Source organism: Poecile atricapillus, chromosome 14 (genome assembly GCF_030490865.1).
Source record: "Poecile atricapillus isolate bPoeAtr1 chromosome 14, bPoeAtr1.hap1, whole genome shotgun sequence".
In the NCBI taxonomy this organism is placed as follows: Eukaryota; Metazoa; Chordata; class Aves; order Passeriformes; family Paridae; genus Poecile; species Poecile atricapillus.
In genome coordinates, this window is record NC_081262.1 from 8,736,413 (window position 1) to 8,751,972 (window position 15,560).

Consider the following 15,560-nt stretch of genomic DNA (forward strand, 5'->3'; position numbering starts at 1 on the left):
CTTAAGCACGCAGGATACAGAACTGTACCTGAAAGTGTGCAGGAGAATTGGTGACCTGGGTAACCCCATGTGCATGTTTATGCTTGCACATGCTTAGCTTGGATGCAAATATAGGTGACAGAAGTGTCTTGCAAATATAGGCAAGCAAAATGTGAAGAGAGGCAGTCTGCAGGTGTGTAAACTTACCTGTGGTCTGGCTGAACTGTGTACTTGCAAACCCTCTGAGATGTTAACAGGCTGTCATTAAAATCCATTTGTCATTACAGACAGCTGGGAAGTTCTTCCAAATTCTCTGTATTTGTGCTAGGTGCAGTGGGCAGCAGCAGCTGTTGTTGGGTCTGTAGTAGGTGACAGCAGCAATTTATTCCATGGTTTCCTCAGTAGATTGCAAAGTCTGCAGAAACCCAGGCTTTCCCTCCTGAGATAGATGGGACTTTGAATTCAATCAAGCTCAGAGTACCTAAGCCCCAGACCCTCAATCACTGCAGATAAAGTGGCTAATACACCAAAGAGCATACATTGTGTCTGACAAACTTTAATAAAACACACCAGAGGTGCAGTTAGGAGATTTAAAATCTCTGTGTTGAACAGGGAGCAGAATTTGGAGCAGAATTCAAATTCTCACATTACATAAAATGACTCTGAGCTGAAAATGTTGTTTTTGCATTAATATTATAATACTATTTTTAGCATCAATGGCAATCAGTATGTAATTGGCAGTGATCTCATGCACACTCCTGGGTACAGACTGTTCTTTCCCAGTTTTGGAGAATTTGCTTGTTATTCCTGAACTGCAGTGTGCACACGCTCAGAAGAGGCCCCACAGTCATTAAAACTTTCCCTAGGGCTCTTGCCATGAGTACTCAGCAGTTAACTTCTCCTTGTATCTTCTGGGAACCAGACAAAGTTAGGACAGAACATTTCTGCTTGTGGCAGTCCTTCTCTTAGGCCTGTGTTCTGTGATAGACATCCACAGCATCACGCTTCAGCTTGGAAATACGGTGCTGCAAAGTTTCCAGAGGTTTCTTTATGGCATCTTCTGGCACCTGAAGCAGTTCCAAGAGAGCTGGAGAGGGACTTTTAGCAAGGGCATGGAGTGATTGAGTGAGAGGGGGTGGCTTTAAACTGACCCAGGTTAGGACTGTAGGAAAGGCACAGGTGAAATATGTGCTCTTGGGTGTTGTGTGTGACACCTGTAACACTGAGTAATTTGGTAAGGTAGCCTCCCAAATGAGTTGATTTTGGACAGAGCCTCTTCTGGTCTATGCCTAGAGAGAATTGCTCTATTGCAAAGACCAAAACAGTGATTTCAATAGCAGTGTTAGGTGTTGGTTTGAAAATACTGTTTTGATCTTTGGCTGTGGACACATATGGGCTGTATTAATAGGTTTATGCTTCTCATTTGGTCCTGGTATGGCCTTCCATTTTTTCAGTGATTTGCAAGCACAGAGATAAGGAGGTGCTGCTAACAAATAGCCTGATAAAATTTGAAAAAACTGATGATTCAGACAGTGAACCTGCTGATGTATGTCCCATGGTACTGTCAGAACTGGGATTGCCTGGTTTCAAGATCATCTTTCTGTGAGATGACTCTGCCTTGTCTTGAATGTCTTAGACATCCATGACAAAATTTGCAATTAATCCAGCACTGTAAAAATAAAGTATTGCAGAGCAAGTAAAACCCATCTTTCTATAGCCAGCTGAAAACCTGATGTGCTGCTTTTTGCTTGCACCCCTGAACATCACAAATGAGCACAACTTACTGTCAGCAGCTGCTGCTGTTCTAAGCTCAGAGTGCTGAGCTTCATTTCCTCTGAACATTCTGCTCTCACGTGTGGACCCTATCTCGAAATCATTGTACTGCAAAAATCACGCTTGGCTTTGGTGAAAGCAGTCGAGAGGGAAGATCAAAGGTGTGTGGAGATTTCGGGGTTTGTGGCATTTAACACTTGCACCAGCAGGTGTGAGATTGCGTGAGGCTGGATTTGACTTTCCCGCTGTGGTATTTGTTACTTGGCCTTATGTTTTAAGGTATATCTATAGCTCTTGGTTTTACACTTGTTGTACAGACCCTGATTTATTTATTTATCTCAAAAGAGACATCCCTGCAGACCCTGGGTGTCCTGTGTGGTGGGAGTTTTGTGGTGTTCACTGTCCCTGCAGACAGGGAAGAGTTGTGGCCCTGCTTTGTTTTATGTCTGCCTAGGAAGCATTTAGAATTAATTTGTTTTTTCAGATTCCAGCATGTAGACTTGGAGAAGCATTTCCCAGAGGGCACAAAGCACTTGAAAGAGGAAAATAGTTTAAAGAGGTGAACCATACACCAATAAATCTGTTTGCTTTGCCTTTTTCTCCTGAGGTTTCATCCCAGCTCAGGGGATGGGGGGATCACTGCTGCAAGCCTGGAGCTGCAGCCTCTGGCAGTCCCAGGGGAGCTGCACAGCTCGTCCAGCACTCCTGGTGCAGGGGTGGCAAACTGGAGAGCAACAGTTCCCATTGAAACATCACCAAAGTGTAGTGTCAGACGCTGTTTGAAACAAGAACCTGCCCACACCTCATCTCTTGGCACTTTGTCATGCTCCAGAGAGGTTTGGAAGGAGCAGGAGGGCAGAGTGCAGGCAGGGCTCTGCAATCCCTGGACATGGGAGGTGTGTGCCTGTTGCTCTGGTGCCAGCCAGTGTCTCCTGAGTGGGTAATAAGAATTACTGTGAAGAACCAATAGCAAACATCTCATCTCCCTTCCTTTCCCTTTCATCAATGTGCAATTGCTTTACAGATTAGGATTTTTTTTTTTTTGAATTTGAAGACAAAAATAATTTAGCAAGAGTCAGCCTGTGAGAATGTTGCCAAGATATGTAGAAATATCATGGCATTGCCTTAGAGACCTTAGAAAAGGTTTATTGAAGAAGGCAGAGTTGGTGTTTTTCTTTGAAGATCCATTGAAATACAGGATAAGTAATGGGAGCCAGGCTCTGAAAGTAATTTTTTTAAAATTTTGGTTTGGTCATTCCTGGGAATGAAGGCTGTCTTGAAACTATGTTTTGTTTATTTTGTTTCTCTTTGGTTTTAAACAAAAGCTGGGGAAGGGGCTGGAGCACAAGCCCTTTTGGGAGCAGCTGAGGGAGCAGGGATTCTCCAGCCTGGAGCAAAGGAGGCTCAGGGGAGACCTTGTGGCTCTCTGCAGCTCCCTGAATGGAGGCTGCAGCCAGGTCAGGGTTGGTCTTGTCTCCCAGGTAACATCCCAGGACAAGAGGAAGTGACTTCAAGTTGTGCCAGGGAAGCTTTAAATTGGATATTAGGAAAAATTTATTCATGGAAAATGTCAAGCACTGGAACAGACTGCCCAGGAAAGAGGTGAAGTCACCATCCCTGCAGAGATTTAAAAGCTGAGTAGATGTGGCATCAGAAGACATGGTTTAGTGGTGGACTTGGCAGTGTTGAATTCATGGTTGGGCTTCATGATCCTGGAAGTCTCTTTCTACTTAAATGAACCTGTGTTTCTGTATAAAAACTATTCTTTTCCCTAAAGAGATTCTGAGAAAAGAAATTGATTTCATGTATTCGCTTAAACATTAGAATTTTATGTTTTAAAAAATGTTTCTCCCCAAACTAGAAGCATTTTGTTTGTTTGAAAAATGTTTGGATTTTGGTTTGTGAGTTACTGTCTGGTGTTGTTTTTTTTTTTAAACTCCTTTGCATTATTCTGTGTCTGATAGCTTGAGCTAGTTGCAAACTAGACATTTTCATGGAGAGTCAAAAAATCACTTTATTCACTCACTAAACAACTCCTAATGAATAAACTATTCAAACATTTCCCATTGCCGAGCTTCAGAGGTCAAACTGATACTGACTCCCTGCATGGCCTGGGATAGGTCATTATCTCCCTCTCCTTTCTCTGCAAAGCTGACTGTTAAATATTTCCTCCCAGAAGAGATGTGAGAAACAATTAGCTCATGCTGATAAAATGTTTTGAATACAAAATGTGGTTGATAGGTGCTGAAATGCTCCCATCAGTCATCATTAGTGATGCTGTCATTTCCCAGTCTCTGATTTTTGGTCAGGTGTTCCACAAGTGGAAAGGAAACAGAACAGACTCAAAAAGTCTATCAATATTTTTACTCCTGTCTTCAGACGTTTCATTAACCATTCATCATTGATTTTATCTGCTAGTGTTCACTTTTACAGAGATATTTCCAAGTCCACAGGTCTAAAAATTGTGTCCTCCACAAGTTTCCACAGCTGGAGTAAGGGCAGCTCAACCTTACCCACTCCTGATGCAGGCAAATATTTTACATGGTCTATTCCTTTTCCTTTATATGATAGATTTTGAATGTTGCAAAGTTATGGGCTCTGTATTTAAAACCATCAAGTGGAAGAACATGAAGGTTAAGAGCTGACACCTGAGCCTGACTCTGGTCTTCCCAGGGAGGTTCAAACGTGTAAATGTGTAGGAACTGAAAAAAAAACAAAGGGAAAAATTGGGAGGGATTTGTTTTGTAGCAAAGTTACTTCACTGAAAGCTCAGGCTGTAGTCAGGTGGTGCTTTCTGCAGAGCAACGAGGCAGTTCTGGGATACCAAACTGTGTTAGTCACAAGGAGTGAAGGAAAGCATGGAAGGACCTGCTTTTGCTCCCTTGGAACCCGTGTCTGTTTTCTCATGGATATTTAATGGTGTCAGGGTGAAATGTCTGGTTAATCACTGCTCACAAACCTGTGTAAAACCTCCCTGCTCCATCTGAGATAGGGCTTGGACTCTGGCCCAGTGGAGAAGAGATGCCAGTGCAGGTGACTTGGGCACCCCAGAGGCCTCTCAGCTTCTGTCTGCTGCAAACCCCAACACAGGGATTTTTGCAGTATGTTACATTGTAATTGATCTATGTTTTCATGTAAGAAATGCTTGTAATGCATGGGATGTGACTGTTTTAGTAAGATGAGTATAATTTTTTTCCCCATTTATAGGATGGCTATTTTTCCCACCGACCGAAGGAGAAAATGCGAACAGACAGCAATAATGAAAATTCGGTCCCCAAGGACTTTGAAACCATTGATAATAGTAACTTTGCTCCCAGGACTCAGAGGCAAAAACACCAGTCTGAACTGGTGAAAAAACCCCTTAGCAAACAAAAAGAGCACTTGAGAAAGAAACTGGAAGAGGAAAAGATGAAGGAGAACTTGCTGCTGGGGAAGAACTCCAACGAGGTGGTGCAGTTCAGTGATCACCTGGGAAAAAACAGCAGCAACAGTCTGAAGGAGATTGACAGGTTTCCCACACAGCATCTTTTACAGAAAATTGAGAACAGCTCCCCAGAACTGAAATACGACCAACCACCCAAGTGTGAGGTGACGGGCAAGGAGGCGATCTCGGCCATGTCCCGCGCCAAGTCCAAGCAGTGTCGCCAGGAGATCGCGGACGTTTATTGCCAGCACAAGGTTGGGAAGCTGATGCCGGAGCAGGTGACACGTTTCTGTGCCCTGGAGGGTAAGTTGGGAGTTGGAGAAGTCACACACTGTCTTGGGAGAAGCATTCTGTGTCACTGGAATGCCCTTCTGATGATAAAAATGGCTTTATTGCAGGAATGTGTAATGGACTTACTCCATTAAAACAAGGGAGGCTTTGAGGATGTTTTTAACAAAGAACTATATGGATGTCACAAGATCCTTGGTGGATTCCTGCAGAATTGGTTTCCACCAGATTTTTATTGCACAATGTGATCTAGGTATTCAGCTGCTTCTCCTGTTTCTTTTAATTCTCAATCTATAGACACAGAGAAGCACAGTCAAAATCTTGTTATGCTGTGCAAGAGTTGTGTGCTTTTTGGTACTCAGAGAACATCCACTGTGAATTTTGGAGCTTCATGCTAACCAATACAGGAGTGGCATTGCTGTTATGGCCATATGGATATTTTTCTGTCACAGTGGAATCCTAAGTATTTTAATAACCCTAGGTAATTATCAAAACTATCTAAAAAATTCCAAAAGCACAGGGAAAATTCAATTTTGTGGCTGACTTCTATTTTCAATTTTCTTGAGTCAGCAGAAGTTATTTTCAAAATCACTGCTGGAGAGTCAGTTACCTCTGCTGGCCTAAGCCAATCTTTGATTTGTTGCTTTGGTTTCTCCATGCCCTCTGATCACGAGTTACCTCTCAGCTTGCTGTCAGTTTGCATGTCTGAGCTGACCTTTTCCTACTTTTCAAAGAGTGCTTCATGTGCCACTGTTCATCCAGCTCTAAGCTCTCCATGGAGTAAAGTGCCTTAAAAAAAAAAATAGCATTGATCAGTCAATCAAAGTGGATATTGATCAAGAGCAGCATTATTCACAGCAGCATTTATTTATCTATGCAATAGTCCAGAGTCCACACCCTGTAATGGGCACTTCCAGCTCATGCACAGGATATGCCACAACTTTGTCCAAGCTGAAAGTGCAGAGGGGATTTATAAACTAGAGAACAGGTCTTGCTTTGAGACTGTAGAATAAACATGGAGATCCATGGGATCCAGGGGATGTTTAGTTCCTTTCATTTGGAACATCCTCTAATGGCTTGTTTACTGCACCATCACAAAGCAGTGGTTACTGCAAGGTGATTTCAGTGTGGTAGAGAGAAGGACAGTGTTGCTATTACAGAGATTAGGAGGTTAAATTCCCTGTACAGACAGTGAAAAAGAGGAACTGCCCCAGAGAATGCATCCAAATAAGCACATCTCCCTGTAACAAGATCCTTAGGCTTTTAATTTAGATGGTCCAGGATGAATGGTCTGAGCACCCCCATTCCCCATCCCAGTGCATCTCTGACTGTTTTGTGTTGGTTTTTTACCATGTCTCTTTTGGTGTTTTTTCTCCCTTTCTTTGCACAGTAAATACTCCAAATTGTTAAACTGGGTGGGCAGACACTGGAGACAAAGAATTAATGGAGCAGGCAGAAGACATGATGTTCAGTGGGAAGAGTAAAGGCAGCGCAGGTTGAAGGGAAGACAAGAGAACAGTAAAGAGTTGAAAACTGAGCAAAAGCAGGCATCAGTAACAGGATGAGCATCAGTGAGCACCCCTGGGCACCTCTGAGGTGCCACTGATGGAACCCACTGTGATAAGCACGTCCTTGCTATCCCTTCCCTCTTCTTTCCCCTTCTCCCCTAAGGGCAGGGCAGTCAGCTGTGGTCTGTGAGAAAGCTGAGGGAGCTCAGCACCTTGCAGACACTGTCCTACACTTTTGGGATCAAGAGGTTTCAGTAATGGGCTCAATGCTATAAATCTTGTGTAGGTAAGTGTATCCCAAATACAAATATGCAAGTGATGTCCTGGCCAGAGCTGGAAGGTGTCATTAGTGTGGGCAGACACTGCAACTGTGCAATTTTGCACACACCTATGGTTCCATGCCCTGCTTGGTAATCTGTCCCCCAGGGATGCAGGGTGACTTTCCAGAAGTTGTAGACAACTGCCATCCTTAAAAACAGGTTTCTCAAGAAATATTTACTGCTTCTTTTCTAAATACAGGATTTATCTCTTATGCCCTGCAGTCAGGGTAATAATGTGGTCTTAGAACAAAGAACAGTGTCACAGTTTACACTTGAAGCCTTTCAGCATATATGTACATAGCACATCGGTACAAATGCTTCCATTGTAATATCAGAGTAAAATTCTCAGGAAAACTGGGAGCTACAGATATGACTAGAAAAATTATGAAAATGTCCAAATGTGACTAATTTAGGAAAAACTCATGTAGTATCGATATATACCATATTAAAAAATTAGGTGCAAAAAGATTGTGCCTGAAATTTTTGCGTTTGCTGAGCTAGAGTTTAATTTAGTTTTTTATTTTAAGTGGTGACACTTGTTTAAAAAGAATAATTGAGAGACATGTTAGCCTAGCCAGATGGATACATGTGGAAAATGTTGACTTTTCTTTGCCTCAAGGTTATTTCCTTCTGCCCATGCTGACAGCTGAAGTTAACCACTTCAGCTGCCAGATTTCCTTGGCAGAAAGTCTGGACATCCTGTGTTCCATACCAGCTTGCTCTAGAGCAGATTTGGGAGCTTTGCTGTAGGGAAGTGGTAATGCAGCAGCATATGGAATGGGACAGGAGTTGCTAATGCAGGAAGCACCAATGCACAAAAGGATTGGGTCACCAAACCTAAGGAGGAGATCCAGACCTTGCAGCCATTTCCCAAATGTTTGAATACAGAACTGTCAAGACAGACATGGGGGAACCCTAGAACTGAAAGCCTTCAGTGCCTGCTGGAAGGCCTTGTATGTATATAATTTGGTAGATCCCTTGAATTTTATAGCCCTGAGAAAGATACATTTGAGTTTCAGTGTAATGTGGTCCCCTATCTCTCCTCCTGCTTGTAGAACACCAATACTGTTCTTCACTCACAGAGTGACTCCATCCCTCATGAAAGGTGACTTCATCAACTCTGTTGGTCCTTGAGAGGAGTTGAGTTTGGTTATAGGAGATGGTTGTGAAGTACTGGCCATCAGCTTTTGGGGATGTAAGACACCCCATGGGTAGGATTGCTGGTAGGGGGAGATGTGGGTAGAGGCCTCGGCACTTCATGTATTAAAAAAGAGATCTGGTGTTTTTTAGCAGCAGTCAGACATCTGGAGTCTGAGTCTGTGTATTCAGCATGTGAGTGTTGTTCCCGTCAGTTTGGTTTGAACAAAGGTTTCCTGTCTGTTTTCAGCAAAACTGTGAAGTATAAATATTTATGCATTGGAGCAGCACATTCATCCATTATCCCAACATATAAACGTGTTCCCAGTGCTGTGGTTTCCACTGAGGTGTCATCCAGCGTTTAATCCCCTTGGATCATGTCTCAGCTGATCAAAACCATGACGCTGCTAAGTGTAGCTATCAATCATGGACAGGACTCCATCCAGCTGGATTGTCATAAATGTTAAGTGATACATTCACTTCAGTGGTTATGACCGAGAACAGGATCATACAAGCTGTTCCTTTTTAAAGTGTTTTATTGTTTCCAAAGGCAACAGGCAAAGGAAGTTGATTATAAGGATCTTCAGTGATAAAAGAAAGGGTTATTAAAAACAAGAGCACGATGTCTCCTCTCTGCCATGCAGGTGTTATTTCCATGAGGGCTGCAGTCCCTCTGAGAGCATTGCTGCTGAAGCAGTAGAACAGGATGTGGCACCTTCATCAGCCACCTGACTTGCAGAACAGGTGAGCTGGCATTTCCCTGCAAGCTGGTCCTAAAAACACAGTACAAATGCTATGGCACAGGAGATTGGTGTCAAAGGCTCTAGGTGCAGCCTTAGCCACTCACAGCTGAGAGCAGGGCAGCAGGCAGCTTGCATGTCTCTCTTCACTCAGAAGCGAATGTTTGCCCTTTGTAGAAGTGTGTTTTGGGGAGAATGCATTCAGCAATTGTAAGAGGGGACATGTAGGTTCAGCACAAGGTTAGATGAGGAAATAGCAAACCCAGTCCTGTGCCAGTTGGTTGAGAAGATACCCAGAGACATCCTTCGGGGAGTTCCTTTTGTTTCAGGAGACATGGCACAGAGATCAGCAACCCATGGACAATGTGGAGATGTTTCCTTGCTGGGGCCATCTCTGGCCTTGTCCTGTATGGGCCAGGCTACAGACACTGGCTCTCCTGGTGTGCCAGACTCTCTTCTGCTCACCAAAGCTGTCAGTGGATGTGGACCAGCGGCCTCCCTTCCATCATCATCATGGTCCTCTTGTGCAGAGGTACTGGGACTAAACAGAAGTTTAAATGAGAATTCTTGTCTCTAAAATTCCCATCACTCTGTACCTAGATAAAAATCCCCTTGGACAAAGCACAAGTGACCTGATCTGTGCCACGTTACCCCCCCCAATCCATTATTACTGTGGCCAGGAGCACAGTCCTGGAGTGGCCACTGTGACCCTGACCCTGCCCAGCAGCAATGGGCAGCACTGCAATTGCAATTACACAATTCCACATTTCAACATGATATTGAACTTGTGATTTCTACTTTCTGTCCTCCTCCTGGGATGAAAAAGCCCCTAGCTGCTGACCCAGAGGCTGGATTCAGTCCCTGAGTTCTGTTTTTCACTTCCACGTGGATAGTGGTAGTTTGCAGCTCTGCACTCCTTGCCTGGCAGGGTTGCTGGATGGACACAGAGCACAATTCATGGCTTGGTCATTGCCAGCAGGTCAGAGTCACCACAGGCACAGTCCCAGGTGATATTTGCACCAGGCCTCCTCTGGGCCAGCTTCTCTCGGTTCCCAGATCCCCAGGGCAGACTCTGGCCTAATCCTCATCATTAATTTCCCAACTGGCTTTATTCTTGACCCAGATCTATGGCCCTAGATAGACCAAAGTACATAGCAGAGTTTTTTGAGCAGTGTTTTCTAAGATGTAGTTCTAGCAAATGAAAAGTCTCTAGGAAAGCAGAGAGCCTCAAGTGATCCTGATTTATTTCCCATGGGCATTTCTGTTGTCTTTTCTTAGTTTTTAAATCAAACAGGTTTTCTGCTACCTTCATCCCTCTGGGGTAAACACAACTTACAGTAAAGTAGGAAAATGATCAAGCTTCCCTCATTCCAAACAATTTATCAGCACTGGAAGAGTTCTTTGCAGATCACACTGCCTTCTCCCTGGTTGCTTATTGATAGTGCTGCTCTGGCACACTGAAGAACTTTCAGCTTCTTAGAGGCTGCTGGGAAGAAAATTTTCCATTTTATTTTAGAAAACACAACCTTTTAGTTTTCAAACTGAGAGAAAAGGGCTCTGGAGCTCTACTTAGTGAACAACACACAGGTAATAGCAATCTGAATGTCCATAATATTTTTATCTGATGACTTCAAAGCACTCAGCAGAAAGAACAGAAATGTGTGATTCGCAGGAAGGGAGAGGATGCCAAATACTTGTGGGGTGGAGCAGAGCTGTTCTTCAAGGCATGGAAATGAGAGCACCCTCTACAGAATTTTAAAAGAGTGGAAGCAAATTGAGGATTTCATCTGCTCAATATGCATGTGTATGCACACAGTGACATATAAATGCGTGGTTTGTTTAGCTTTTAAGGTTTTGGCAGTGCATTTTTGGACTCACTGGGTTTGATCTACAGATCATTGAACCCCAGATTTGTCTTTTCCTGCTGGTTTCAGGACTCCAAATGATGTTGGCTGCTGCTGCTTTCCTGTGTGTTTAATCTGTTAGTGTGACAGAATCACTGTTGTGAGCTATACGTGGTTTAAGGAGCATGTAAGAGCCACTGCACATGCAGCCCAGACAGCATTTTAATTTGCTGCACCACAGATGACTCTGGTTGCAGTAAATTTACTGTGAGTAGACTAATTGCAAAATAACCCTAATTGAGTAGTTATCAGCAAACAACATCCTGTGGAACAAAACTGCTTACAATTAATAGCATTTAAGCCATGCACTGGTATTCTGCAGAACGCTAAGATGTAATTACACCGTGTACAGAGATTGTGTTCTGTTCTGGAAACCATGTTTCCAGCACTGCTTTCATTATAAAGGGCCATTTCAAGATTCAGTAATTGCATTTTAGGCAAAATGAATTTATGAAATAAGTGATGTATCCTCTCCCCTTACGCGTGTGAAGCAGAACTCTCATAAAATCAGTGAAGCTGTGGTACTGTCAGGAGAAAAATGACATCTCAGGAAGGGTCATGTCTTCCTGGTACGTTGCCAGTGATTCTCAGATTAGCTTTTATTATGGCCACATATACAAGTTTGGTTAGTTTAAAATGGGATGTAAGGAATGAAAATATACTTTGCCATTCTGGCTGAAGATGGGCCTAGCTCATTGCATGGATGAGGAATGCAGTCTCTCATTTAAGTGATGGAAATTCACAGTTCACAGATCCAAAGGACCCCTGTCACCAGTCTGGATGTGCAGACAGCCCCTGCTGTTGGTGACTCTGCTCATTTGAAGGGACTGATGAGGTAACCCTAGTGTAAGAGCTGACAAAACACTTTCCCCTGCTCACAGCTGATTTGCTCCCTGGGCAGAGGGCCAAATGAATGATTTATCCTTAGAAACTAGATCTGGCCAGTGGGTCAGAAACTGGACAAGTTTCTTTACGGAAGGAAGATGTGTATACATCTTATAAGGGAACTGGAATTGCTAGAAATGTCTTTGTGGCATCCCAAACTAGGATGACACTGCTTTACCATCTCCTTGTACCTCTGGAAACAGCTGCCCTGTAGAAAACAGGGGCCTGCTGTTTCTCAGGGATGTGTGAGATTGTGGCATTGCCAAGCTGAGGGATTCTTCCTCCAAAATTAAGGCTGTGATGAGCACAGCCGGGCTCTGTCAGCTCAGTCTTGCATAGACAGCTTTGGTTTTAGAAGAAATTCAATGAGGGGGAAAACTGTTGGGTGTCTGTGCCAATTAATTCTTTCATTTAAATACAGATAGCTCCTGTCTAGATCATCTCCAAGTTTGGAAGTGGGAGAATGAAATCAACTTGACGTTCCTCTTGTTTTTTTCTTGTGATGCTACTGTCTGGTCACGTTTCTCCACATCAGGTGTGTCTGATCACCTGTGGGTCTGGAGGCTGCAGAATTGGTCCCCAAGAGCAGACTTGCAGAAATCATCTGGCACATGGCATCTCAAGGAAATGCTGGGAGCAATACATGACACAAGGAGTGGGGGACAGAAGGGACAGAATATTTATGGTCAGCAGTCCTAGTTCTCACCAACATTTTCTGTTTTGGAAAATGTTATCATTTTATAGAGCATTAAAGGGGGAGCAAGGGCAAGCGTGGGAGAGGATAATGGCTGAGCATGTCCTTGCTGCAAACCTCCTGGGAAGAGAGCATGAGGGGAGCAGAAGCTCAGTGAATATTTTGATAAAGATTACTCTGTATGTACAGAGATGAAAGAAAAGTACTTGAGTGATCGTGGATGCTTCCCAGTGATCCTGAAATGTGTGGACAGAGTGTTGGGGAAAGTCAAATACAACTATGGCTAAAGAAAATTGTTGGTTTGAAGGTGTGAGCTGGGGGGAGTGGGGAGAAGAATCAGAAGGACCAAGAAACCCAACCCAAAATAAGAGCACCAAACTCAACCTCCCCCTGTACAAGGAAAACTTGAGCCCTACACTTTTTCAAGCATAATGGTTTTCATATAGAATTGTTGCTGGACCTCTGGTGTAGACTCATTATGATGATTTTAGCAGACCTGAAGAGGAAACATGGTGTCTAATTATCTTAATTTTATTCAACGCTAAGCAAGCAGCTTGTGTACATGAGTACTGGACTGAGCTTAAGTTAAGTTGAGTTAAGGCTGCACAAGCAGCTTCAATGTTATTCTTTCCTAATTCGACATTCCAACATAACAAAACTGTGTTAGGGTGTCAATGTAACATACTAATTGTGAGCAGGCAGCATTTAGATTTGCTTTTTGTTTTAAAAAACACCATGGACGAAGGAGCACAGATTCAGCTCTGTCTTCCTAACCATTACACTTCTCCAAGTCACATTACTTAACAAATACTCAGTTTTCACAGGAATCTGCAGCTGACAAACTATTATTTTGAGAATGGGGAAGTGTTATGTTCCAGAAATGCCATGCTAACTGCAACTTGAGGCTGCCACAGTTTAGTTTGAAGCCAGTGGCTCTGGTGTATTACTTTTAAAATAACTGGGGGGAAAGTATTGACATTTCTTTTCTCCCTCCTGAGCCAAGGTGAAGAATTTTCCTCTTTTGTGGCTTCTTGAAACAATTCCTCAAATATATACAGAGTTTGTTACAGTATTAAAAATATAATTAAAGGGAATGCACCCTGTTTCAGGAAGATATTTGAAAGGGTACATTTCTTTGATGTATTTTGGGAATTGCTGAGCTTTATGAGATCACTGGTTTGTAATGGCTTCCCCTGGAAATGAGGAAGAGTTGTTTAAGAGATCTAACTCCAAATTAAAATGCCAGCAATCTAGGCATGAGGCCAATCTTACAGGACATTATTGCCATTTTAAGATTCTAAACCATAATTTGTTTCTGTTTCAAATATTTCTTATGCAGAAGGTAGTTTTAAAACATCCATCTTTTTTCTCCCTGGGTAATCATGACTTCCATAGAAAAACTGAATGACAAGAATCTGTAGCTGAGCAACCTTGAAAAAGATTTTGAAATTGCTCATTGTATATTTAGTCTTCCAAGTAAATGCTTGTCTTTGATAGTTTGAGAGCGTGTTAGGAGTGAATAGCCCTGATTCACTGCTCACACTATTTTAATATCACTGATTTATCACTTAGTTGTGTCAAATAAGTTGCTCCTGATTGGCACCTTTGTAAGGAGGAACAGAACACTCCCATCTCCCAGTGCCTACTGCTGTCACCAACAGGCTCAGTTGAATGCACAGGAAAGTCTGAAAGTCTGCACTTTACAGTTTGAGAATAAAATTAGATGTTGGTTTCAAGTCCTGGCCCTACTGAAAGGCCCATGGCAAAAGTCCATCATTTTTCCTCTCTAGCTTTCTCACCACCCCCCAGGGAGGCCAAAGAATTTTCCAGTCCTTCCTTCCAGGGCTTGCTGCAAGCTGAATATCTCTGCCATCTCTTGTGTTCAGTGCTCACCCATTTGTTCTCATCCACAGATGTTACTGAAAAAATGGTGAAGATTTATGCAAAAAAAGCAAAATTACACTTTGTGAGAAAATCATTGTCTAATAACTCAAACTTTGTGATTTCTGGAAAATAATTTGAACAGCAATTGTATGTGCTTTCAAATTGTGAAATTCATAGGATTTCTTCTGAAGGCCTGAATTGGTTGTTGCCTTTTAAAACAGAACCCTGTGCCTGAGAGCATTGTCCAGCACTCCCTGAACTCTGCCAGCCTTGGAGCCCTGACCACTTCCCTGGGGAGCCTGGGCCTGTGCCCAGCCACCCTCTGGGTGAAGAACCTTTTCCTAATATCCAACCTAAACTTCCCCCAACAGTCTGCAGCAGTTGTAGGTCCTGTCAGAGAGTACAAGAAAGAGCTGAGTCAAAAGGACCTTTTTCTACAAATCTCATTGGAAACCTCAGTACTCAGCTGAAGCTCAGGGCAGCCCTTGGTGTAACTGGAATATAATGGCTGGTATCATTCTCTTTGTTGCAAAGTGATTCTGTCTCTTTTGTGGAGACTTCCTTGCCCATACTAATGGAAGTGTTTTGTTGAAGTCTTGATTAATTTCTGTAACTCATTAAAACTTGTAAGAGAAACCCTTTGCTGGTGAGAACGCACCTTTGTTGGTGACTGGCTGTAAACAGCAGCTTAAGCAGTCTGTGCTTACTCACCTGTGGTTTTAATTGCAAATGAAGGCTTCCAGCCAGCCACTGGATATTGCTGTGCAGTGGAGCATTGCAAACCCTGCTCCTCTCAGGCTGAAAGCTGTGTGTGTGTTACTGTGCTGCATAATAGTGTGGAGTTGACAGTAGTATGACTAAACAGAACCATATATTTTCATGTTCTTCATCTATTTCTAGGCTGTGATTCATTCTGGGCAATTTACTGAATAGTAGAGAGGAAAAGGGAAGTTCAAAAGAGAAATTTACTGCAATATGTGTTTTACCCATTTGTACTTTCTCTTTTGCATGGGACTGAGGTGTA

At 43.0% G+C, this 15,560-nt stretch overlaps 1 protein-coding gene across 2 annotated transcripts in view; it reads left to right on the plus strand.

Annotated features, from left to right (window-relative positions):
- The window catches only part of XYLT1 (xylosyltransferase 1), a 178,697-nt gene that overhangs the window by 81,758 nt on the left and 81,379 nt on the right, over positions 1–15,560 (plus strand). For both annotated transcript variants that reach the window (XM_058849974.1, XM_058849975.1), the window contains exon 2: positions 4,960–5,479. In XM_058849974.1, coding sequence (XP_058705957.1) covers positions 4,960–5,479 — 520 coding nt within the window. The remainder of the gene's footprint in view (positions 1–4,959; positions 5,480–15,560) is intronic.